A 26,474-nucleotide genomic window follows, 5' to 3' on the forward strand; every position below is an offset into this window, starting at 1 on the left:
TATATTTTGAGTCTAAACTTATTTACTTATATTGTTCAAAAAAAGAAATATTTAGCATTTAATCAAAATGCATATTAAAATAATAAATTTATTTTACTTGAAGTACATTTTGTACTACAGTTTAGCATTTTTAAGGTTTGAATTAATTAGAAAAATATACTTCCTTATGCCTGTAAATTTGGCAAAAAAAAAAAAAAGAATATATAGACAATATAGTGGGGTTAAAACACCACTTTAATAGTTGATTATTTATAATCTCTTATTAAGCCATCTTTCATTTGTAATGAAGTCAAGATTTAGGGTCCTTAAAAGCATTTTTAGATTTTAGGGTAAAGTGCTTCCACATTTGTTTACATCCGATGCCTTTAAAATACACAATTGCAATAATCATAAAGTGCTGCCGCAGGGCTCATTTGTGATTTCAGCCTGTTTTAGGATATTTTGGAAGATCCCAGTGCCTTTGAAACAGTTTGAGACAAAGGCCCACACGTGATCACTAGAAGACATTCAGAGTGGTTTAGAACTTAATAAAGGCTGAAAGTGTGTAAATGTTTGTTTTGCTTGATGTTGCACAGTGTCGAAAAATATTTTTCGGTCATGTCCTTAGCAAGCATTTTACACAATTTGTGTATCTTCCATCTCGACTAACATCACACCAAAGCAAGTGGCTCTTTTGAAGGGGAAGTCCCTTGCATGTGCAATAATGATCAAGATTTGCTTGCTGTTGGGGGACACTGTTAGCTGTAGGGCTTACCTGAAAAAAACAACAACAACACTGTATATGATCCAATGAAGTGCCGTGCTAAAAACCGGTTATGTTTTGTTTCAGCTTTGGTATCATGTTCAATTCCTATGTGAATGGAATGCTTCTGAGCAAGTACCTGAGGCTCTTGTACAAAAAAGCAATCGATAATCATTCATTTTCATCTAAATAACTATTGAAATCTATATATTATACACTCCCTGTGGTTCTGTAGTACATTTATTTGGCTCTCCAAGGATTTGAGCTATAGCAAGACACTTTTGTCAGTTAGTTTACTCGGAATACTTTTATTGCTGTGCCAATAAACAATTACCTCATGTTAAAGCTTTGCGTACAGTCAGAATGAAAGTGTTCATGTTTTGTATTTTTCTGTGCATTGTGTTAAAACTGGTTTTAGTTTGAATGTAATGTTAATGTAGTGTAAAATACAAGCAAGCACAGGCTTGGGAATGAAAAACATGGAACGTAACAGCTGATTCCCTCATAAACTAATAATGCTTCCTAAAAGGTTTTTTTTTTTGCCATTTTGGGCTCATCAACATGAAGATGGTACATATTTAATAACACAGATTATTGTAGCTTTGTACTCTTGTTGTGACACCTCAACACTGCACAATTAATGATGTGCCCAAAACCTGCATAAGGCAGTTTATGATTGTAGGAAGGCATGAAATTAGACGTTTGCTTCTAAGATGCCCATCTAAATAGACCTGGAAAAATGCTAGGAGGAAAAAACTATTGTCAGACAACTGGGTGTGTTCCGATTATGGAATTATGATGGGAAAATCTTATCAGACTATCATGTGCAAACATTTTAAAATGCAGCGTAACACCTTTGTTTTGCAATTTGGTTTAAAGGTAAATAAATAAATAAGCAAGCCGCTCTTAACAGTTAAATGAATATAATAAAGGAACAAACAAAGTGTTTAGCTTGTCTTAAGATTGAAAGGAATAAAACAAATTTGCCTTTGTAATCAAAACAAACAAATAAGTAAATGAATGAATGAATGTTTTGGCTGCTTTTAAGGTTTGAAGTAATACAACTCATTCGCTTTTATAATTCACAATTTTAGCTGCTCCTAAAGTTAAAAAGAATGCTACTAAAGCAACAAAAGCACAACTCCGTTAAGGTTTGGGCATGCTGTTAGCCTGCTCTAATTGTATAGAAGACCACAAATGGTTTGCCATAAATCTCTGCCATTAAATATACAAAGTAAACAAGCCAGGCCTGACGAGAACAATTAGAGCTGTATTGTTTTCTTCCCCAGAATCAGTAAGCCACGTTAGAGCTCAACTGTACCAGGCAGCTTAAGCGATCTGTTTACCTGTGCAGCCACTTCGGGAACTTATTTTGATTGAGTGCCAGTAAATAAAGAAGTTGAATAGGAGCTGTGTTGTGGTTATACTGGCCTTCCCTCATTGGGTTTGGTGTTAATGGTCCTTTTGAATAGGGGTTGAAGAGAAGGGGAAGGAAAGCAGCTCTTTGTTTGAAAAAGATAAAGCCCTTGCTACTGCTTCGCCAGAAAATGTAAATACTTTGGCAGGCGTGAAACGCATACATCAATTCATAAACCGGTGGGAAAATGTACACAAAGATTTTGAGAAAGATAGCGTGGAAGAAGAGAATGCAAAACAAGGCTTATTTAAAGGCCATGGATTTATATTTTGATAAAGTTAATCATTCAATCATTGTTTACTTATTTTATTGTTAAGTGCTCAGTTGTCCTTCTGTAAATTCAGATGTCAAACAGAAATGAGTCACTATGTCACATTTCTACTGCTAAACAGGGTTTTCTTTAAATGCTGAAGATTAAAGTGCCGATGTAATTACCTTGTGAGTTTTCATCCACTTCAAGCTGTTTCCCACCTTTTATCATCCGCTGCAGACAGGAAACTATTCCAAGGTTTGCCACAGATGTTCAAAAGCAGTTAAACCCTGTCAACAGTGGAAGAAAAAAGGTTTGAAAAAAATGTAAACAGCTACAGTGTACAAAGGTTCTTAAGAAAATCTCCCAGCAATGAAACTTAACTTTGCATTACATTTACATTTTATTTTTTACTGAGCCCAAACTTGAGTGTGTGTGTGTTTGAAGTTTCATTGATATGCTTGGGGTCAGTACGATTTATATGATTTGATTTGAAAGAAATGTATACTTTTATTCACCAAGGGTGCATTAAATTGGTCAAAAGTGACAGTAAAGACATTTCTAAAGTTTCTATTTCAAAGTTCTAGTTCAAAATTCTTTTGAAGTTTTGAGGATTTCATAAAAAATTTATTATGCTATCCCCCCGCATATTAGTAGAACTTCTGATGGTAAAAGTTTTTACAGATGTATAAGACGTGACAGCTGTTTTCTTTAGTAGATGATTTATATATTTTTCATTTGAATTCATGGAAGTCTGACTGTAATTAATACCGTTCAAATTAAAACATGTATTGTTGTTGTTCCTAATAAAGCATTAAAAGTTACCCACTAAAGCCCATTGTTACTGTCATTTGGTGATTGACAAGTACATTATTTTCATTTTGGACATGCACATGTTCATTTACTGTACTCAGGAGATCATCTGGTTTTGGTGAGGTTTGGAGCACTATTTGGAGGTATTCATTATATTATGATATGAAAGACTGTTTTCTAAATTCAATTAATGTGAAGTGTACAGACACAGCAAATATCACAGCATATGACGATGTAAATGAGAGGAGAACATACATTTTTATACATTTTGCCAGTATAACTTTTTAATTATTGTAAGAGAGATTGGTTGTTGACACAGCTTGGGGCCATAGATTTCCACCCAAAAACGCACATTTCAAGCATATTGACTAGTTGCCAGAACACAGCGGTAATCTCAGTCGACTGAAGTGCTGAGGTCTCATAAAATTGACCTGGTTCTTTTCTCAGTAAACCTCTTTATTTTAACTCTCTGCACACCTGAAAGGGGAACTACAGGAGCCAGTCAGTTGATATTTAAAACTTGTGTCATGAGAAGGTGACATGAACGAACTGCTGAAGAACTTCGAACAACACATGGCAAAAAGGAATAAAACACATTAAAATGGAACAGGATATGAATGATATGCCGCCTTCTTGACAGATACACAAAGTTTGTACACAAGATTTTCATTTTTCTCATTTACACATCACTAATGCATGTAGAATGGAAAAAATAAGATTATCTTGAACATGATGTGTGTTTCGTCTAGGCTTGGTTTGTAAGTAATGAAAGTTTTTGCTAATTCTTATCCACACTCCCCAAATCTGGCAGTTTAATTGGTGTAAGTTTTTTTAAAGATATACATGAAAAGAACATGAAAATCCATATGAAAAATTCTGTGATTAAACAAATATGAAACAAAAATGTTGTTTTCGGTCACACTTGTGGCCCACCTCAAATGCAATTTCTTCACGATTTTCTCTTGCTGTGATTCCCAGAGCAGTTGTTGTTTGGTGCTTCTCTATACATTTTTACAGGACCAATAAACTAAAGTGCCGTTGACAGCTTCTGACCAGAAATGCAAATATTTTTACAAAAGAGAAAGAATCCTGGATAAACTAGTGCTTAATCTCTCTCTCACTCTCTCTTTCTCTCTCTCTCTCACTCCCCCCTCGCTGTCTATCTTTTTTTTTTTCGTGGATGGAGATATGGAGATTATAGAATAGAGGCACTATGAGTCCTACCTGGTCATCATTTCCAAAAAGAGAAGTAGAGTATCATTGACTGCTCCATGTTATGTTGACGTGGCACATTTAAATGGACCCATGTATAAAACAGACCACATTGCTTAGTTGGACGGTAAAACAGTAGACCTTCCACAATATATCTATCCACATTTAATCACTGAGACATAGAGGACATTTGGAGCTGAACACAGTTGAGCTCTACATAGATGCAGAGTTAGGTTTCCCGAGCCAGAATGGTGAGTTTTTTGACTCAAGCGTGTATCAGTCTTCTTATACATTGTTCTGTGTAATATTATTTGCTGAGCCATTCGCCGTTTTAAAAACTTAGATTATATTGTTTTGTAATGTATTATTCTATACAATTCTATTATTTTAAAACCATTTATTATTTTAAGGCACATATTTAACAAGCACATTCTGCATTTATAAGAATTTGATGAGAAACAAGACAGAATCCTAATACAGTCATTATTTAATAAATGCGCGCGCAATTCTGAATTAGGTTTTTGTCTTTTGTTTTTACAGGGATCTCTTGAAAATGACATAAATCAAGATTTTCAGGATGCCATAGATGTAATTCAGCATCACTCACAGATGCAATATTGTGACACAGGTATATATCATTAAGTATTATATATACCATAAAATGTAGTAAATATATATATATATTATGCATTATTATTATCATCATTTTTGTTGTCTCTGTCAGAAAACAAATACTATGAGAATTTGGAAAGTCAGCAGTCCTCTGTGAGACACGCTATCTCATACTATCAGTTCACACCTCATTTTGAGCCTCCAGGACCGATGTATGACTGGAACGAATCCTCAGTAGGTTTACAACCCATTTTTATTTGTCACTTGAATTGTTCCAACTGTTAGATCGTAATACTTTTACTCATGTTTTGGGACAAGCTAACCTTCTCTCTGTATCTGCAGTCATGGTCTCCCATTGTGCCAGATGTGTCTCTGGGGCCACTGTGCTCCGCTGAGCCTTCAGTGTTTTATTCAAATTTAACACAGCGCCATGGAAAAGGTACGACATTATTATATTTTCAAACATAAAGAAAACAAATAGTTTGATAAGTGGGAAAGTATGTTCTGATGTTAAAAAGGATGTTTCGGATTTTTCTCTCTAATTCCATATAGCAATAACAGTAAACTCACTTAAGCGCAAGTTTTCCGAAATAATAACCTTATTAATAAAAGCAGATATTAACATACTCATGCGTGTCCTAAAACTGACTGCACGGCATTTTCATGGTTCGAAATGTTCAACAAAGTTGAGTTCTTCATAATACAGAAGTGGTGAATGCATTGTGTATTCCTCTTCCTCATTAGGTCGTAAGAAGTTACGCTTGTATGAATATCTGCATGAGGCCCTTCACGACGACAACATGGGCGACTCCATCCAGTGGATGGACCGAGGGAGCGGCATCTTCCACTTCATCTCCAAAAATAAAGAGAAACTGGCTGAATGCTGGGGTCAGCGCAAGGGCAACCGCAAGACCATGACCTACCAGAAAATGGCACGCGCTCTCCGCAACTACAGCCGTACGGGTGAGATCGTGAAAGTGCGTCGCAAGCTCACCTATCAGTTTAACCCAGCTATACTGCAGCGACTGAGCTCACTGTCAGGCTACAGCTCAGGCCCTTCTTCCAGAGACATGGCCCTTCAAATGCAAGGCTCTGCGGAGCACGTCTACTACAGCTCTCCTCTACAGGACTGTCATTACTGGTGCGGCCAATACTCTCACCAGTGCGAGTACGATCTTGCTACTGTACTGACAATGCATGAGGACCCCAAAATAGGCGTTTCAGCTCAGTGAACTGGCAAAAGAGCCAATCCCTGTCTTTCCATTATAAATTATAAATGTTCGGTCTTTCACAAGGGAGATTCTTTGAAATAAACCTTAACATAGTAAAAATGTAAAAATGCATTAGAAACAAGTGCATGCATGTAAACAGGATGCTATACTGCTCAAATGTTTGAAATCACTAAGATTATTATTATTATTTGTAGGAAATTTATACTTATTAGCAAGGATGCATTTAAATTGATCATTAAAACAGAAAACAGGTATTTAAAATTGTAATGATATTTTACAATATTACTTTTTTTTTATCAAATAAATAAAACCTTGATAATGACTTAAAAGAATCATTAAAAAATTGGACCCCAAACTTTTTAACCAAAGTGTATATGTATAGTGGCCTTAAAAATTATCTGGCCACTCAAAATTTATAAATATCTTTGCATTATGTAAACAAATATCAAACCAAATGTCATTTCTTCTAAAGCATGACATAGAAAGCACTTTTTTAACATTTGACAAAAAAAGTTTTTAAGGTTTTACAAAATGGTTCAGGTAATAAATATTTGGATATTTTGTATGCAATTAAACAATGTCAATACATCAGTTCACAAGTGTCTTAAAGTAGCAACGTACTTTTGGGGACCGCTCTTTATGTACTGTTTGTCTGTCTGTCTGTATATTTATATCCAACTTGTAACATACAATCTTTTTTTTTTTCTGCGGTCAAATAAAGTTTCCTGTCTTGAAAATCCCATTGAATATGTTTGTTAAACTCCTTTGTGCACTTGAAGCCGCTATATAAATGTTTGCGCTGATTTCTTTGCAAATGCATTGGGCCAAGCTTATCTAATTTCACAGAGAGAAGACTGTTTGTGACTGCTTTTATGTGTCATATTACAAACCGATCTCAAATCACCTTCCTCTTTGTAAGATAGCAATCAAACTCTAATGCAGTGCTGCTGTATCATTTTCAAATTGGATAATAAACACTGGTCTCATAACAACGGAGCTCTTTTAAACTTTATGATTGAATGTTTTAAACATTGCATTTCTCTCGTCTATGTTGCTTTTCATATTTTTGAACCCCACGATGGTTCTTGACCATGAATGTGTTTTTGTGTGGAGCCTGCATGTTAGATGGCTGTGGTTGTTATCTCTGAGAGTGAAGAGGATGTGGTTACTGGTTCCATAAAGGTGGACGCTAGAGATGTGTGTTAGACCGAGATGTTGGGGCCGACAGAAACTGTGGTTTGGGGTCAAAAAATGGCTGGTTATTTATGTTCGGCCGTAGATCATTTGAGAAAGGCCTGTTCACTCCCACAGCCACTTGCTATTGATAAAAACGGGTCTGCACCATTTCGACGAGACAGTGTTTTGTGTGTAAAACACACTAATAGTTACCAATCATCTTTTTCTTAAAATATTGGTTATTGATTATCATACAACGACACTTGACGGCAATACAGTGAGGATCACTCCATAACATGGTAAGAAATGATATGTTTGTTATGTCGTTTTTATTTTACAGTGGCCCAACAACATATCTGGACAATTTCAAATGTATCAGTGTCATTCTATTAGAAAAAAAACAAATGGCCACTATTGTGTACGAGTTAAAAATAGCTATTTCTACTTACCAGAACAGTCCGCAAGAACATCAGACCGATTTGGAGGTGATTCTGGAATTTCTTGCGGAGCATTACAGACAGGAATCTCGAAGAAAAGCCCTGTGGAACAGTAAGAAGGAAGCTTATAAGGATAGAAAGTTTTGTCGATTATTTGTTTAATGATTTTTCTACTTCCAAATGCGCTTATTTACTAGCAATGTCCGAGTAAATCCCCCAGTGCACCTTTGTGTCTTTTCAAAACTGCAATTTTATTTCTTCTGTGGAACACTAAAGAACACATTCTGAAGATGATGTCAACCCTTGTGAAAAAGTGTGCTTCATTGTATTGAATGTGCACTTGAAATGTGTATACTACCATTAATATATTTTAAATGTATTCAATTTCAACTTTATAGAAATTACATTTAATATAAATGACATTATACTTTAGCTGGTCATAAATGCTTGTCACTGCATTTGTCAGCACACTTTTAAGAAACCATAGAGGTAATTATGAAATGATTTTATTAATTAACAAAGATGTACTTAAGTGGGTCCAAAAAAATCACTGTAATGGTACATTTTAAATTAATTTATATTACAATACAGTTGAATGTAAATGCATTAAGTGTCAAAAAATACTTTCAGCTCACACTTAAGTATATTCCTTTAGTATGTTATTATTAATCAGTACTTGCTCCTAACTCTTTTTGTAATGCATTGGAAGTGAGGGACCTCTCGGTCGTGCGAACCAGTGAAGATGTGGACATATCTGGAAAGAATCTTCCTGCCGCTGAACATTTCAGCAATGCATTAGAACAAGAAAAGTCCCAGCTGCAGCCTCCTGCACCTGCAGCTCCGCAGGTACACCATTCAGTTCAACACGTTGTGTCATTTTAAACTCAATCTTTTTTTTATTTTAAAACTAGTTCTTCTGTCAAATGAATAGGTCATGGGATCTCTGGCCAAAGCAAACGGATCTGACTCATATAAGGACTGCAGGATGAATTGCAACAGCAATGTCATAACTGATCAATCACCGGTCCTTCACAATGCACCCGACGGGCAAGTGTTAAATGCCCCAAATGGACCAGAGAGACCTTTAATTCTGAATACAACAGCTGAAAAGCGTGCTGAATCATTGCCCAGCATTACACCTGCAGAAAAAGGTCAGTTCTGCTTTTGTGGTTTATTTTGATGCTATCTCGAAGGTGAGGAATAACCTAGAGGAACTACAGCACGGGAGCGGCCTGTCCTAGCCATAACTGCCGAATAGAATCTCAGTTCTCCCTCATTTTCTCTGGTCTTGTGCACCATTGATGTTTTAGAGATGCTTATCTTAATTATGCCAATCATATTAGAAGCACGTTTTAAGGGAAATAGTTACCATAGGCCTTTGCCGCACAAATGCACACACATAAACGTTGTTTGACCGCAGTAGTCTCTATAATTTCAGGGAAAAAGCTACGTCTTTTCCACTTCCTGTTCGAGATGCTGGAGGACCCGGGCATGGCCCACTGCGTGTCCTGGGTGTCAGCTTCAGGAGGTGTCTTCCGCTTTTCTGCCAGGCACAAGGAGCGCGTGGCAGAGCTATGGGGCCAAAGGAAGGGCAACCGAATGCCCATGACCTACCAGAAAATGTCCCGTGCCCTGCGAAACTACGCTCACTCAGGGGAGATCATTAAAGTGAAAAAGAAACTGACTTATCAGTTTAGTGTTGCTACCCTCTCTACTTTACAGAGCCAACATGGTATAAATAAAGCAAAATGTGGGTCGAAATGAAAGCTCAGTGATTGTCTCCAGTATGTTTGGGCCATTATTTGTTACTCTTATGATATCTTAGCTGCCTTGGTAACAGGAGGAGGGTAAAACTAGTTTCTATTTTCTCTTGCTCGACGAAGGTGATGAACTGTGGTGTTTTGAACAGCTGACTCTTATGGAGATGATTTACTTTTAACTGTTCTTAGCAAAAAAAGTATGTCTTTTGTAAATAAAACACAATGTGTACGTTTGTCATATACTGTATAGTTATCCTTTTTCATTATATTTGTCTTTATCAGTTTTTCAGCTGGAACTAAAAAAGAACTAAAACAAATAAAAAAGTGATGGAATATCGCCTTCCTGCACTTCTCATTTCTTCCCAGTAGGTGGCAAAGCTGCTACTTGGTTTTTATTTTTATTGTTGCTCATTATAACGGCGTGCTTTTTCCTTGTTTGTTTGTTTTTTCTGAACAGCAACTTTATTGATTATTAATTGTTAATTCTGGACGGTAGCATACTTAGTGGCAAATTAGCAAAAAGCTGATGTTAAACATTACAAATTAGCAAAAATTATTTCTAAGCATCTTTTCTCTATATAGAGTATATAGCTTTTATTTTTATATTTTATTTTTATATTGTTTTAATTTTTAGTTTTATGTGTTTTTGCCATTTTTATTAGTCTATTTAGCTTTAAATTAAATGTATTTAATTTTTATTAATTTTAGTACTTCAACTTCAACTTGTTTTATTTAATCTAATTTTTTTTTTTCAACCCAATTTTTATTAAATAAAATGATTTGAATAGTTTATTTTAGTTTTACTAAAAAAAAAAAGTATTTGGACACCTGTATAACAGTTAAAAATTGATGAATGTCAACGCATGATAAAATCTCAAACCAAGTGGCAGCTGCAAAGAAATAGTGCTTTTCTTAGAAATAGCTTCACGTTTCGAATTCATTTTTAGTGAATACATAAAGCCAAACATTTTGAGCATGATCTGTTATTTTAGCATTTAAAACCCAACCATTCTTTTTGTGAAATGCTAAATGTGCTTCTGCTGTCTATCTTTACAACAAATGCCACTTGTATTGAGATTTTGTTACATGCTTCATTAAAATGCATACATTTTTAAGCATGCATGGCTTAAGTGTTCAAATGGTTTTTGGAGCCACTCTAAGCAGCTGTTGAGGTCGATCTCTACACTGGCATCATTGTGGATACTGAAGTTGGACTCAAGAGCAATCAACAACACTCTGTTAAAGACAGATTCTTGACTGACTGGCCACAAGGTACTCCTCACACATGGTAAGAGCTGGATCCTCATGGGGATTTAACCACCAGTCTGGTCCAAATGGTTTTGTGTGTACTTTGTGGCAGGCCCACATGATACTTTCCCCGCACCCTGCCTTCAGAGCTGGTCCACAACCAATAAAGGCCAAAAATCATGCTTGAAAGGATAGTTCATTGAAAAAATGTCCCTCCCATCATTAGAGTATTGGGACAGTTGCCACTCCAAAACAAAAACAAAATTGAGCATGAATTTTATTCTTATCTGATTATGAAATATAATGCATTTTATGAATTGCATGGATCTGGAAAAAAAAATTGCATCATCTCATTGACCTTTATGTTAGTTTCAAACAGCTTTATTTAAAATCTTTCTTGTTAAGATATATGTTGTTTCTGGAAACACAAAAAGATCATAAGTTACATGTGCACTGTTAAATGTCGCTGTAGATTTAGCAGCACATTACTGTAAAAACCTACAGTACAATACTTCATTTTTATATTACAGTAAAATACTGTAATTTGCATTGCATTCTGAGTAATATTGTTTGAGCGGGAACATTTTACAGAATATTTTAGTGTTGCTGTAACCTAGCTGTAACTTGGCTGTAATATGCCAGGCAATAATACAGAATTGCTGTAAACAGCGCGTCACCTGACAGACGACGTCACAACACAACTGCCGCAGCTCACTTACAGATGTCTGAACGTCTCTCTCTGTGGAAATCTGGAAGTTTGGTAAGTTAATTTTAAATTTTATAATTAGGTTTAAGGAGTACATAGCTTTTAGTGTGAAATGACAGTGGAAGTTTAGCCAGCGAACGTTGCAAAAACACCGTTAGAGAGTTAACTTTAGATGTCTAACATTACTCGCTGTTTCCCACTTGTCCCGTCATTTTCATCTAACGTTAACTCGGTGAATTATACCTAATTTATTTCGACCAAACCAGACCTAGTGATTGTCGAAACAATAAAAAGACAAATCAAGATGGTTAATGTGAGTTTTATTTTGTTTATGTCGAATTAGAATGTAGTGTGTTTTACGATGGTCTGTGAGGTAAAATTACTATATTTGCTAATGGAGTCTGGAAGGATTAATAACTAATATGTCTCCGTAGGGATCCTTTCCATAATGTTCGATCCGAGCCTGTCACCAAGAAATTATAGTATTATAATAGACACTGTGCTCCAACTGCTAAAACGATTTGCAGTCTGTGACTGTTTCCCGGATGACGTGCTGCAGCGCATCGCGGTCTATTTGAATAACTTAAGTCGTTTAGAAACAAAAAAATTATCTAAAAAAGGCTTAAAAATACGTTATTTTTATCTGCAACGTAAATATGTGATTTGGGCTTGAGGGATTTCATTTAATTTAGGCGGGAGACCCAGTTCTGTAGCATTGCGATTGCAATGACAAATAATGATTAATTAAAAATATGAATAAAGGTATAAACTTTATCAAAGTTAATAATGATCTATTAGTCAACAAAGACCCATGCATGCCAAAAAATAAATACATTTTGAAACAGAGGCTTATAATTTTTTACTATATGTTAGATGTACTGTTGGAATGAATGAAATACAGTGATGTGTTAACTTATACATCCACGACAAGTAACGCATTATTGAATAAAATGTATTTTGATTTCTTACAGCTCTACAGTGTGGGCCACTTATTTTTGCAGCCTGGGAATGAGTTTTCTGTAAGTATTAGCCATTTTAATACAATGTTTTAAAGGGTTACTTCACCCAAAAATGAAAATTCCGTCATTAATTACTCACCCCTCACGTCTCTCCAAACCCCTAAGCCCTTGGTTCATCTTCTACACAGATTGAGATATTTTTGATCCAAGAGGTATATGACTCGTCCATAGACAGCAATAGTTTTAATGGAATTTTACAAAATAAATACATTTATTGATTGATTTATTTAATTATTTGATTAATCAAATGAATTATTTAATAATTAATTATTTCATAATAAACTGGTACATTAAAATTGTTTTATTGAATTCATTATTTAATTATTTCATTTTGAGTAATTTATTCCTTCATACATAAAGGTACTAAACACATTGTTAAAACAGTGGTTCAACCTTAATTTTATGAAGCGATGAGAATATTTTTTGTGTGCAAAAACAAAACAAAAATAATGACTTTATTCGACAATCTCTTCTCTTTCTGTGTCATTCTCATATCTTGTATACGTCCAGCTCTTCCAGGTTCTATGTCAGTAAGAACAGAAGCCTTCACTGTGCTTACTGCGCCGCCTGTGTACAAATAATGACAGGGAAGAGAAGAGATTGTTGAATAAAGTAGTTATTTTTGTTTTGTTTTTGCGCACAAAAAGTATTCTTTTCACTTCATAACATAAAGGTTAAACCACTGCAGTTACGTTGACTTTTTTTTAAGATGTCTTTAGTACCTTTCTGGACCTTAAAAGTATTGATTATATGTTGCCTATGGACAAGTCCTGTACCTCTCAGATTTCATAAAAATATCTTAATATGTGTTCTGAAGTCATATTCTGTACTTTGATTCATGTTGTTTTAATATGTTTAGGTCACGGCAACCCAGGCAGACATTGAGGCACAGCAGGTGATACCAGACACACCCAGGCCCATTATGCTTGGTAAGTATGTGGTTTTTCACTACAATTTATTATTTATGTACACACACACACACACACACATATCAAACATATCATGCACACTGGAACACACTAACACACACTTTTTAAACTCACTCACACAAACTCAGACACTCTCACAGACACACACTAACACACATATTTACTCATACACACTCTCACAGACACTCACACATACATGCTCATTCACCCATACACTCACACATATGCATACTCATAAACACTCTCACTCTCATAGACACTCACACATACAAGCTCATATTCACCATCATACACCCACTTACTTACACATACTCACAAACATACTCAAACAGTATTCACACTTACATATGTTTGTACACCTACACTCATATATACACACACATACTCATACACCCACTTACACATTCACATAAACACAAACATACTCAAATAAACACACTCTCACAGACACTCATACGCCCACTCACTCACACATACGAACATTTACATACTTACAGATAGTTGTACAGCTACATACTCATATACACTCACATATACAAATTCATATTCACATGCATACACCCACTCACTCAAACACACACATTCACATACACAAAAACTTACTTATATAAACACATATACATATACATACTTATACACACTCATATTCCCTCATACACCCACTCACTCACACACACAAACACGTAAATATGCTGTACATACTCTCAGATGTTTGTACAGCTACACACACACACATACTGTACATACTCACGCACAGCTGTTTTACAGCTACACTCATATCTACTCACAGATACACACTCATACACCCACTCACACACACAGCTGTATCAACATAAGTATTTTTGTTCACTTTTATTATACTCTATGAATGTGTACAAACAGTAATGTATAAATTGCAACATTTAAGAATGGAGTTAGGTCATTCACGGACTTTGTTGACAATGTTGTTTTTGGAATAAAACATTTTAGGTAATTAACATTGTGTTCTTTCATTTTCAGGACATTCAATTATGACAGCATCCAAGTGGATGCTATCAATTGAGGGAAACATTATTTTGACACTGGATAGCAGTGACACATTTATAACCGCCTTTGCAGTGATTTTCGCAAGCTACTACATGTTCAACATCGAGTACCAGGAGTCTGCTGCTTGTACACTAGAGCTTGTTCAGAGGCAAGTGAATTTCTTTCTGCATTACACTTTTGTATTGTATTTAAATCATGTGTTCAACAGTTGAGTAAGAAATAAAAGTTGGAGGACGGGAGGAATTTGAGAAAAAGGTTGAGTGCATTAGTCTTTTTTTTTAAACATATTTATTAACTGGTATGATATTGCTAACAGGTTCCTGGTCAGAATCAACCCTGAAGATGGAAATGCCAGACAGTTAGAGTGTACTGCCAGACAGGGAGTTAGCAAGAGGACCAAGAGGTTGGTGCAGAGGAAGGTGACAGCCATCAACCCACATGTTAACAGTTTTATTCGGTCCTTGATGGAGTTTGAATGGAAAACTTCAAACTGAAGCCTGCACTCACCACCCACTGTTAGTGGGACACTTGTTGTTGTTGTTGTTTTAAGTTGTTATTGCTCATTTGTCATTCTTTTACTCAACACAATCCTCAAGTTCTCTTTTCTTGTATGTTTTTGTTTCATTTACATTTGTGCAAACTTAAAGGGATAGTTGACCCAAAAATGGAAATTCTGTCATTGTTTACACACCCTCAAGTTGTTCCAAACCTGTATGAATTTCATCCTTTTGTTGGAAACAAAAGAAAATATTTTAAAGAATACTGGTAACCAGACAGCTGACGGCACCCACTGACTTCTATAGTTTTTTTTTTTTTTCCTATTATAGAAATCAAAGGCTACCATCAACTGTCTGGTTACCAACATTCTTGAAAATATCATCTTTTGTGTTCAACAGAAGGAATAAATTCATACAGGTTTGGAACAACATGAGGGTGAGTAAATAATGACAGAATGTTTATTTTTGTGTCAGCTATCCCTTTAAAAGCCATTAATACCTGTGAATTGCTGATGCACTGAACATCCAATGGTTTTAAATGAAATGGTTGTAACAGTTTAATTGATTGAATAAAACATTTTTGACAAGAACATTGTTTGGGTTGTCTTTTGATTTGCACAGGTATTCTGAAGTATAATTATAATATTACTTCCTATATATTTATATACTGTAATAACTACATATTATAATTATAATATTAACATTATTAGTAATTATTTTGAAAATTATAGTAATATTTAGCAGTAATGAATCAATATAGATATTGCAGTACAATACCGTATTAATTACAGCAGAAGCAGACTAAAATGAGAAAATGTTGTAAAAATACAGTAATATACTGTTTTGTACAATTACAGTACTGGCCTTGTGTACTGTAAATTGCATTACAGTATAATTACTGTAAATCACAATACAGTAACTTGCTGGCAACCGTGCTGCCAGTACTGTACTGTAAAAATACAAGAAAATAGTTAACAGTGTGATTACTTGCTAAAACTATTAAAGCTTTGGGGCTTCACTGTGTAAACTGCTGTTACTCTGCAGAGCCTGGTTTATAATGAGAATTAAAGCATTAACAGGATGATTAGAGTCTTGACAATGCCAACAATCCCACGGTTCCAATGTCTTTACATGGTAGTTATGTCAAATGTCAGAGTTCAGGCTGCCATTTTAATTATAGAGTATAAAAGCGTTGCTCAGTCATCTTAACAGAATCACCGCCCCTGGCCCTCTTCCACATGACGACATCAAAATGATCTCTGGCACTCGGCTGAAAGATGAGTGAATGTTTCCTTTTTTTCTCACTAAGCCCTAAATATAATATAATATAATATAATATATGTGCGTGTGTGTGTTTTTTATTTAATTTGATTATAATTTTATTTGTATTTATTCTATACATATTTTTTCTTTACCTTTTATTCTATATTATTATATTCTATATTATTATAAGCTATAGAAATATATAAATTTTTGATTGTATACATTTCTATACATTTTTGTTATTACATTTTGTTATTATTATTACATAATATTTATTATTTGTTATATTCTTACATTTTTATTAATTCTAAACTACATAAATTGTACATTTTACACATTTTTACTTATAAGTTTTTATATTGTATTAAATTGCATTATTATATTTGATTATTATATTATATTTTTTATCAATTATGAAAGATAAGCACATGTATACTTTTACATTTTGATTGAAGGGTTGAGCATTCAGTATAAATATAACCATGCCGAAGACTTTGTGAGATATTCCAAGCAATGATACCTTGTCAACAGAAATACCTTCTTCTTTTTTCTGCAATGCAACGTTATCCGAAGCCCCTCTCGCTGTCTGACTCCAGCTGGTGGGGAGACAGGGCCACATCTAATCCCCAGGATTTTGGGAGAGAAGGGGAGGGAGGTGTTAGGGATGGTTTTGGGCTCTATTATCAAACACGGGGCGAGGAGTGGCTAGGATGAGTGCTATATAAACCCCATTTATTCATCACCCCAGATCTGTTACGTTCTCCTTCACGTTCCTGCGTTGCCCCTCGTCTTCACTGACTTCCAAACTCTTTGGTGCAGCTTCCTCAACTCTGTTTCTTCATCATAACACCCCTTGGCTAAAGGACACCCCCTGCCCCACTCACCGGGCAGCCCAGACTCTTCACTGAACCCCTTCAACTGGTGCCCTGCCCACCGGAGACATGCCTGAGCCTACAAAGAAAGGTGAGACCAAATTCTGTCCATCATTATGCCACAGATTACATAGTCTAATGGGAAATCTGTTGATCAAGGAACGAAAGGTAGGAGAAATGTTATAGTATGGCAAACATGACCAAATCAAGACATACAACAAGATTTTTTAGTGATGCCACCGCAACATTACTAACAAACTTGCTTATAACAAATTAGCAGCCCGAACTAACAAGGACTTCAGTGTTTTTTTTACTACATATGGCAAACATACACCATATACAATGCTGCAATGTAGCGAGAAAGCAAAGAATGCAAAAAACAATTGAGTATTTGAGTTGCATGAGATGAAATAAACAGTGCATAGTCTATAAAGTCCTGAAAAACATAACGTACTGTATAACATATAGTTCAAGGTGCCTGGTAGAAGCAGAAGCAGCATCAGTGTGACTAAATGACTCAAGCATACATAAAAAGCTCAGGGATGATCAGGAACTCTGGGAGCGACTTTGGAATTCACATTGTGCTGGATGATGAGGTGATCCAAGCAACTTTATAAAAATAAACTATTGTCCTGACCGTTGCTATGATGGACGACACATAGTCAAGGTGATTAGGAGTGCAGAGTCAGATGAGGTATACAGGATTCTGGCTATGGAATGGTGCTGAGTTTCACAGAGCCCAGCTTTACTGTGGAGCCAAAGGCATTTCTGATGGATGATGCAATGCTGATGGCCCATTAGGGATCCTACGCATTCAGATGAATACATATTTCAGGGGTGATGATAAAGAGATCAGCTTCCACTGGCTAATGAACGGACGGTGAAGTATGAGGATGCTGCACAGTGTGTGCTCTTGTACTTGTGACTTTCATTGCATCATTACTATTATTAAATGGAAAAGGCCGGCTTTCATTTATTGGATGGTGTAAGAAGGCAGATCTCTCAGATGCATGAGCGCAACAGCACTTCTGCTATGAGATTTCATCGCATGTGACAAGCACCTGTGACATTAAAATGTCATTTTCGGGAAGGCTGTGGCTTTCCTTTGAGGATGACTCATGTTTTAATATCACTAAACATATCCACACTGGATGGGATCCGTCCACCTATGGACAATGAGGATCATGAAGCAGAATTTAGGGGATTTGGGAGATTGATGTTATGGAAGCAATTTTGATGATGCTCACAAACATTGGTAATGAAAATAATGATCCATTTTGGTACATGGTTTGCAGATGTGCCCATCACCCGCTGATCGTAATGAATTTTTGTGGGTTTAAATGAAAAGATTTTGGAGAAGATGCTAATGGTGACTGAAATTATTCGTGAAATATTTGTATTAATCAGTATTTTTGTCTTATTTTCATCTAAATATCCTTAAAGGGTTGGTTCACTTAAAATAATAATTGTGTCATCATTTACTCACTCTCATGTCATTGCAAATCCATATTTAATAAATCCGTCTTTCTTCTGCTGAACACAAGAGAAGAAATTTGAGCAATATTGGTAACCAAACGGTTTTGGTGCACTGTATGGGCAATACAGTAAATAAATACACGAAATATCTTCTTTTATGTTACAGAATTTTCATTTTAGGTGAAATACAAAAAAAAAAAAAAAAAAAAAAATTATATATATATATATATATATATATATATATATATATATATATATATATATATATATATATATATATATATATATTCACCTGAAAATAAAGCAGGATAAAACATTTTTTTATAAAGGATTTTTTTCAGAGAATATATTTTTATTTATGTATTTTTCTCTTATTCTTAAAGTTTTAAGCATAAATCTAATCAAATTCACAAAAGATTGATGTTTAAAAATAATAATTGGTCAATATGGTAAGGAAAAAAAATGTTTCTCAGGTATACCTTGTTTAAATGGTTTTAGTTTTTTCTTGATATTTTTTTTATCATAAAACAAGTCCAACATTGTGATTAAGAAAATGATTTTGCAGTGCAACTGTCCTTTCTTGAATAAAAAAATTATAAATAATTAAGTTTTTAATTGCTAACTACGAAAGATAAAGACATAGTCTGAGTTAATGTGCCAACTGTAATATTTAATTATGATGGATTCCATTAATAACCTCAAGAGACAGAGTATTAGACTTTGTGACCATGCCTGTTTGAAAAAAATAGAAAGAAAAAAAAAAAGATTAGATGTTCTCATTAATTTGAGGGAACAGCTGATGGGGGGAGGGGCAGGTGGAGTTGCTGTGGAGTGTCGTCTCCAAGCTTTAAAAGGCTGGACGAGGGGATGAACGGGGCTGGAACCCCAGGGAACTGGATTCCAGACCCCTGGAATAGTTCAGAATGAGTAGACTTTTAATCCCCATTGCTCTCGCGCTCTTCTCTGTGTTATTCCTATCTTTCACCCAGTGACTTTATGTCTCTATCATGCTGAGAATCCTGAGCTCTTGTTTGTCTGAACTTTGATCTCTGTGATAAATAATATCAAAGGATGGAGGTTATGGCCTATATGCACACAGACCAACAGCACAAATAGCATGCCACAGGAAAACAACAATGAAAGGAAACACTACATCTTTTGGTGTATCAGGTCAGTGAAAGTTGATCTCTGGAGCCGTATCAGGATAATTCGCTGGCCTTTGACTACTGACCTACAGATAAGGTCAAATGTGAACGAAATGATAGTTTGGAGAAAATACGTGTTTTATTTGTAGATGGTCTCAATGTCATTCGTATTAATTATGCATATCAGTTACTTTAACTATCATGTATTATGTTGCGATTCCTTACATAGTTACCTGCCAACTGGCAACTTTTTCATGTGTGAGTTTTCATTTCGGACCCTGCGTATTTCACTCTCACTTTTTCCCAGTCAAAGAAGTCCAAGCGTCGCTCCTTTATGTCAGATCCACTCATAAATCAGCTCCAAGGGAATCAAAATATATTCAAGCTGTCATCTGCTCTCTGAAGCCTTAAAATAATAGACTTTTTTAATGAATCTTTTTCCATCTGTGCTGTTCGTTACAATAAAAAGTTAGCGGCTGTCAGGCCAAAGCATGTTACTGAACATGTTTTTTAATAAATGAGGTTTGAATTCTATCTACATTAAGCTGGAGGGCCGGCTATAACAACCGTTTGTGTGGAGGGGGTTAACTTGAGCCTGTCTGTCCTCATGGAAGCTGTAGGGACAGCTGAACATACCTGCATTCTGTTGTGCTGCACTGCGATGGTAAAACAATACCTTTCAGAATAGTCGTTATTGCTGGATGAGTCAGGGATCTCGAAACGGGCAGAATGCCACACCAGCCAGCTCAACGGTGACATTAATGGCTCTTTAATGGCTGGAAGGACCCACACCATTGCCAAATCTGAGCAGAGAGATCCAAAAAACATGATCGGTGGGGTGACATCATGCACAAGACAAAAAAAGAAAGAGATAGAAAAAGATTAGGTGTCTCAAAAGACTGATTCACATGTAAAAACATATTAAATAAAATGAATATTATTATTAAGTACATTGATATATATAAGTGCTCTTCTCACAACATGCACAAGATCAAAAGAAAAAGAGATACAAATATTACGGGTCTGAGAAGGTTACTTCACATGAAAAAAGAGCTTGATTTATAATACTAGTAATAATTACTCTTACTACATTTACATAGCACAAGACAACAAAATAAAATAAAAATCTAATTTACATGCAAAAAAAAGGGAGAGAAAATAATTAGGTGAAAAAAAAATTCTAAAAAATTAAGTGTCTAAAATGTTTTATTCACATGCAAATCTTGATATATAATCATCATTATTGTTATTGTTATATTTATATAGTGCCTATGGGGGAAATAATAATTATTAATAATATTACTTATGTTATCATTAGCAGTGTTATCATTTTTAGTGATCAGATGAAGGGACCAACTAAATGTTTTATTATTGTTTTTTTAATTGCTGAAGGCGCCATATAATTGTGTCCCAAGTCTCATGAACTCAAGCAATTTCACATTTGATTTTTTATTATTTTTCATAAAATATTTTGGCAAGACTTTTGAGACGTTTTATACTCCATATGATGATCACAATAACACAACATGATGAAGCTACAGAACACACGGAACAGAGGCTATACTGAGTGACAGTGAACTGTAGGAAACACCCAGTGAAGGAGAAATGGACTGACAGAGACGGCAAACAAAACGGGAGAGCTGAAAGCTGAGAGATGTCAAAAATATCAAGAGGCTAAACAAGGAGAAGCGCACAGGTGTTCGCACTGGCCCTCCTCACATGCGCTCCTGACAGCAGGGGGCAGGAATGAAGCGGTCGAGCTCGGACCGCTTCACAGAGATCCATTTGTGCCATGATCAGCCCAGGCTGGCATCCTCACAGAATTCACAGCAGCCCGTGCCAAGGCAACAGAAGCGGCATCCGAGACAAAGCTTCTGACATTTACATCATGTAAAGTAGAGGAAGGTTTTGTTGCTTATAGGTTGCTTTTTAAGAGGTCAGGAAACCTAATGGAGCTTTTAGTAATGGTCCAAGTTCATTATGGTCACATATGTTTCTCCTAAACCTCACTAGAAAGTATAAAGAGAAATAAAATCAGGGATACAGACAAAATGACAATAATGATTGTGTAGAGATCAGATAATTTGGTCTCTGAAGTATGTGATGAGAGTTAAAGTTGAGTTTGAGTTGATAATGTAATGTCGTCTGACTTTAGGTGCAGATTTCCAAACACATTTTGAGACAAAGTTGAGATCTGAGTGAGATTACTGGGATTTTCTCAGGAGATACATCACCTTTCAAAATTTAGGTTTGGTGGGATTTTGTAATGTTTTTAAAAGAAATCTCTTATGCACACAAAAGCTGTATTTATTTGATTAATATATTAATATTGTGAAATATTTTTACAATTTAAAATAAGCATTTTTTTATATATATTTTAAAATGTTATTTATTCATTTGATGGGAAAGCTGAATTTTCAGTATTTTTTTGATTTTTTTTTTTTTTTTGTCAAATTTTAAATGGCTTTACTGTCACCTGATCAATTTAACGCATCCCTTGCTGAATAAAAGTATTCATTTCTTTAAAAAAAAAAAAAAAAAAAACTTATCCTAAACTTTTGAATGGTGTAAATCTGAGGAGCAGAAGGCTCCAAAAGTCTCCACTTGATCTTAATTTCATCTCATTGCTCTCTAGCAGAAGCTATTGACATTTCGTTTTCATTCCTAGCACTTTCAGTTCAGCACTTTGTCTGTTTATAGGTACAGTAAACATGTAGCATCAGGGCTTTCTACGTAAAATCAAAGATGAGACAGGCCAGCTTTGTCCGCTCTGAAAAGAGCCAGGTGCCAGTCACGTGTCCATGCTATTATAATCTATAAATACAACAGTTGGTTTATTTAAGAACAGTCATACCGAGGAATGTGTGTGTTCATTGATCTTGTAAGGCTTTTGTTTAACTCCCCTAATCACCTTACTAGTGTTTGCAAGAGCACTTTCATCATGCTCTGCTGGGTTTACTGTAACGCTGTGTCAACATGTGCCTCTTTAAACTGTTTGCTATTCGTCTAGACATATGCACTGCAACTAACACAACACTGCATACTGACACCCGGTTTAAAACTAAATGCTTTAAAGACAAGCAAAGCTCCCCTCAGAGTTCTGCATACAAACTACAAATAGAGTGGCCCCCAAAAATTATCCAGAGTTAAAATAACAAAATATAAAACCAAATGGCATTTATTATAAAGACAGAACAGCCTTTGCTTTCAAATGAAGTCATTTAGTCATTTAGACATCAAGTGTACACATACATATATATATATACATTAAAGCCTAGTTAAAAAAAGAAAAAAAAAAGAAGGAAACCTCATGGAGCTGTTTTTCTTTTTTCCTGACAGATGATGGCCAACCTGAAGGTGAGTGCTGAATTTCTTAAGAAAACCTTGTTTGCTAGTAGCTTTGAGTTACAATATGGAATCAATTAACGAGTAAAGTGATATATTGTCAAGGGAACGTAGTGACTTTATCGTAAGTAATGTAAATACTGTAAATAGTGTAGCGATGTACGAAGCACTGTTTAAACAGAGGTTATGGTCAAACCAAGCAGTTTCAGTTATTCAACTAGGTAAACCCATGTAAACAGCTTGAACCCGTTGCGAAATCTGCATGGAGAAATCTTTCGCCCTCTAGAGAAATTCCAGATCAAGTATTGAAATTAATTATTTTTTTTGCCAAATGATGTGTAAATGTGACCACGCATTTATACTTACCATTTAATTAATACTTAGGTTATTAAAAGGCATTTATGATTCTGTTTAGTAGTTTTGATTCACAAAATGAGTGTTTGCTAAGGGATGCAAGGTGTTAAAGTAGTAATGTTATGTTTGCGACGAGAGCGGGATATAACAAACTGAGCTGATACTGTACGTATAAACCACCGGCTGATTGAGTTCTGAGATTGAGTGTATGTCTGACGCTGGAAGTACTGACGTTGATGTTTTGTGTGACACAATTTTTGCTTTAAGCAACAAAGCATTCAATAAGGCCATAAGCAGTGTGTGCAAACATGGTGAGCACTGCAGCACAAATGTGCAGCACTCACCAGATGAGTATCGCTGTTATTTCAGATATCAGAATCCCCCTGTATTCTGTGCAGCTGATCATGAGTTGTTAATTCAGAGGACATTTAAGGCCTGTGTTACCAATGTGCTGATAACTTCTCATCAGAGGTTCTAGAATGATTTTTGGCTTGTAGAGCTTCCGGCTTTGCAGAGCTTTCTGGCTAAGATTTCCTATCACAAGGGTATCACCACTTCTGTCCTGATAGTGGACTTCTTTTATGAAAGACAAGCAGAAGTTTCTTTTGCTTGTGTTTTATGGACGAGGACCACTGTGTGTTTGTGAGTGCATGTGATAACATTGTTTATATCTGTGTATAAATGTACTCTGTATATAAGTGTCTGTGAGTGAGTATATTGTATTGTCTCTTGTCCTTTAGCATATGTGTGTGTGTGTTGCTGACGGTTCATGCTTTGAAAGAGGCACTTGCATTCCTCCGCTATGTCTGTCACATACTCAGAGAAAGTTGCCCCAGACTCTGGTGACGCCCCATCTGAGAATTCGTTTGTGGTAACACCGAAAGGTAGGTGTTCAACCCCCCCCACACACACACACTTTTATTCCACTTCCTTTGGGTTTCATTCACATTTCAGTTTCACCCATGGCACTCTTACCTCACGTGTGTGAGAGTGTTTGTGTTTGTTCCACTGTGATTTCCACCAAATTCTCACTTTGTGACCACAGCAGTTCAGGTAAATCAGCAGAGAACCTACTATTGTACAAACCACAGCACACACACACACACACACACACACAGTGGGCTTTTTAAGGGTTCACACTGACACAGATGAATGCCCCACACCTGCATGTGTCCTAATGCCTATACTAGTTTATGGATGGCAGGATTTTAGATTTTTTTTTGTGCAAATGCACATATGCATATGGAGAGGGTCGATAAAAAGGTATAGTATATGAAAAGAAGCAAAAAACAACCACAGAAAGACATCTGTGCAGTCATCAACTGTTTATTGTGCTTTCAAAATAAAGTCGTAGAAATGCAAAATTAAAACTGATAGTGGTTATGTACAAATATATGTTCAAAACATTTAAATGTATAACATAACATTAAAATTATATTTTTATTCATAAGTATATATTTTAATATAAAGCATATTTGAGATAAAAATACACATTCAATTAACATATATATAAAACTTTTGTGCAAGAGAATTATAGCTGTTCTGTTGAAATATATGGATGTTTGAAACATTTCAATTGATGGTATTTATATATTAAATCATATCTTTATTGTTAAAGTATGTTTTATATATATATATATATATATATATATATATATATATATATATATATATATATATATATATATATATATATACACACACTATACTTATATAGAATAATTCATTCTCATTATTTACTGTAGTTGTTGTGCACAAATATATGGATATTTTTTAAAATAAATTTACACTATTTGTAATCCATTTGTAATTGATGCATGAGAATTTACTAGTTATTGAATACAATGCAGATAAATAAATGTATAATACATTATTATTTATATATTATTTTATTTTATATTATAATACATTATTATTTATATATTATTTTACTTTATATTAAGCATATACTTAAACATCTTTAGACATTTTGTGCATGAGAATAACTCATATAATTTTGAATACTGCACAAGTAGATGCTTGCACAGCCTGCTGTACTTTGCTTCTTTTGGGATTTACAGTTTCATAGATGTACAGTGACGAGATCTGTTTTGGTCACTTAACCGTATTCAAATGAACTTGAAAAATTCCAGAAGATTCATTCTAAATAAATATGTATATCAAACCACACATCCAAAGTTGGCACATTTTTGTAATGCTCTTTGACCATTAGTCAGTCTACATCTATGTGAGTGTGTGCATGTGTAAGCATCTGGGCTGAAGATGGCTGCCTGAAGTCTTGCTGCTCTAGCCTGGCTGTGTTTGCTGTACAGAGGCTAAAGTGGCATCCAAAGACACAGATGCCAGAGTGAAAATCACAGAACCAGAGGCAGCAATGCCCATACCTGCTGCCAAGGCCCCTCAGCCACAACCTGTAATTGTGGTGACTGAGCCAGTAGAGGGTGAGGTCATGAACCCAAAGTCTGTAGAAAACGGGCACAATGAACCAGAGCCAACACAGGCTGAGAAGCGTATCGAGGTGACTGAGGTAAAAGACGAGCAACCCAGCACTTCAAAAATTCCTGGTGAGTATTGCTAGGAATAAAACCCAATAACAACTTGTCAGTGTTGGCGAAGCCATTATAAAACTAGTTTGCAAAGCTACAAGCCACAGATAAGTTAAAGGACATTACAATGAACTAATGAACAGCAACAACATAAAAACACTGATTTTAAAAAAAATGTCATGTATTTCAAGGCGCACTCAGTTTTTTGAGGCTATTGAGATGAGTGGTATTCATCTGGTCATGTGACCTTATTATCCATATTAAGCTTTTTAAGTAAAATTTAAAAAAGTACTTAAGTACTAAAATATGTATTAAAGTAAGACTGCTTAGTTATTTTCTCCCCAACACCTGCAAGTTTGGGTCAAGTACATGTGGAGCCGACAAAGCTGAAATAAGG

At 35.3% G+C, this 26,474-nt stretch overlaps 4 protein-coding genes across 13 annotated transcripts in view; 3 read left to right on the top strand and 1 right to left on the bottom strand.

Annotated features, from left to right (window-relative positions):
* The first annotated feature begins 4,392 nt into the window (after positions 1-4,392).
* On the top strand, positions 4,393-6,506 carry LOC113048158 (transcription factor Spi-C-like). Its single transcript, XM_026209749.1, has 4 exons — positions 4,393-4,685; positions 4,975-5,062; positions 5,159-5,485; positions 5,791-6,506. The coding sequence occupies exons 3-4, from the start codon at positions 5,350-5,352 to the stop codon at positions 6,276-6,278; spliced, it is 624 nt and encodes a 207-aa protein (XP_026065534.1). The 5' UTR covers positions 4,393-4,685; positions 4,975-5,062; positions 5,159-5,349; the 3' UTR covers positions 6,279-6,506.
* Positions 6,507-7,006: 500 nt separating this feature from the next.
* LOC113048156 (transcription factor Spi-B) lies at positions 7,007-9,854 on the top strand. The gene is made up of 5 exons (XM_026209746.1): positions 7,007-7,753; positions 7,907-8,003; positions 8,601-8,737; positions 8,823-9,042; positions 9,330-9,854. The coding sequence occupies exons 1-5, from the start codon at positions 7,751-7,753 to the stop codon at positions 9,653-9,655; spliced, it is 783 nt and encodes a 260-aa protein (XP_026065531.1). The 5' UTR covers positions 7,007-7,750; the 3' UTR covers positions 9,656-9,854.
* Positions 7,918-26,474, bottom strand: part of LOC113048152 (N-acetylglucosamine-1-phosphotransferase subunits alpha/beta-like) — a 74,339-nt gene continuing 55,782 nt past the window's right edge. Inside the window, exons 21-22 of one of the 2 annotated variants that reach the window (XR_003276407.1) lie at positions 20,509-20,635; positions 7,918-7,993 (exon numbers count right to left, since the gene is read on the bottom strand). Coding sequence is in view for 1 of the 2 variants with exons in the window: in XM_026209733.1 (XP_026065518.1) it covers positions 20,591-20,635 (45 nt within the window). In the remaining variant the exon portion in view is untranslated. Of the gene's footprint in view, positions 7,994-20,322; positions 20,636-26,474 lie in introns of those variants that run through there. The other variant, XM_026209733.1, reaches the window with a different exon arrangement.
* Positions 17,060-26,474, top strand: part of LOC113048153 (myosin-binding protein C, slow-type-like) — a 36,294-nt gene continuing 26,879 nt past the window's right edge. For 3 of the 9 annotated variants that reach the window (XM_026209734.1, XM_026209735.1, XM_026209739.1), the window contains exons 1-3: positions 17,061-17,302; positions 23,172-23,189; positions 24,353-24,415. In XM_026209734.1, the coding sequence (XP_026065519.1) occupies positions 17,281-17,302; positions 23,172-23,189; positions 24,353-24,415 (103 nt within the window). In that variant the 5' untranslated portion in view covers positions 17,061-17,280. Of the gene's footprint in view, positions 17,303-23,171; positions 23,190-24,352; positions 24,416-26,474 lie in introns of all 9 variants that reach the window. The other 6 variants (XM_026209736.1, XM_026209737.1, XM_026209741.1 and 3 more) reach the window with 3 other exon arrangements.

The sequence above is a fragment of the Carassius auratus genome, chromosome 29 (genome assembly GCF_003368295.1).
Source record: "Carassius auratus strain Wakin chromosome 29, ASM336829v1, whole genome shotgun sequence".
Classification (NCBI taxonomy): domain Eukaryota; kingdom Metazoa; phylum Chordata; class Actinopteri; order Cypriniformes; family Cyprinidae; genus Carassius; species Carassius auratus.

Excerpts from the sequence above, each read along its gene's own strand:
- LOC113048158 (XM_026209749.1), top strand. The coding sequence starts at position 5,350 with ATGTTTTGGGACAAGCTAACCTTCTCTCTGTATCTGCAGTCATGGTCT. Across the intron at positions 5,486-5,790 it reads AACACAGCGCCATGGAAAAG|GTCGTAAGAAGTTACGCTTG; the intron begins GTACGACATTAT and ends CTTCCTCATTAG.
- LOC113048156 (XM_026209746.1), top strand. Across the intron at positions 8,004-8,600 it reads AAGAAAAGCCCTGTGGAACA|TGAGGGACCTCTCGGTCGTG; the intron begins GTAAGAAGGAAG and ends ATGCATTGGAAG. Across the intron at positions 8,738-8,822 it reads CTGCACCTGCAGCTCCGCAG|GTCATGGGATCTCTGGCCAA; the intron begins GTACACCATTCA and ends TCAAATGAATAG.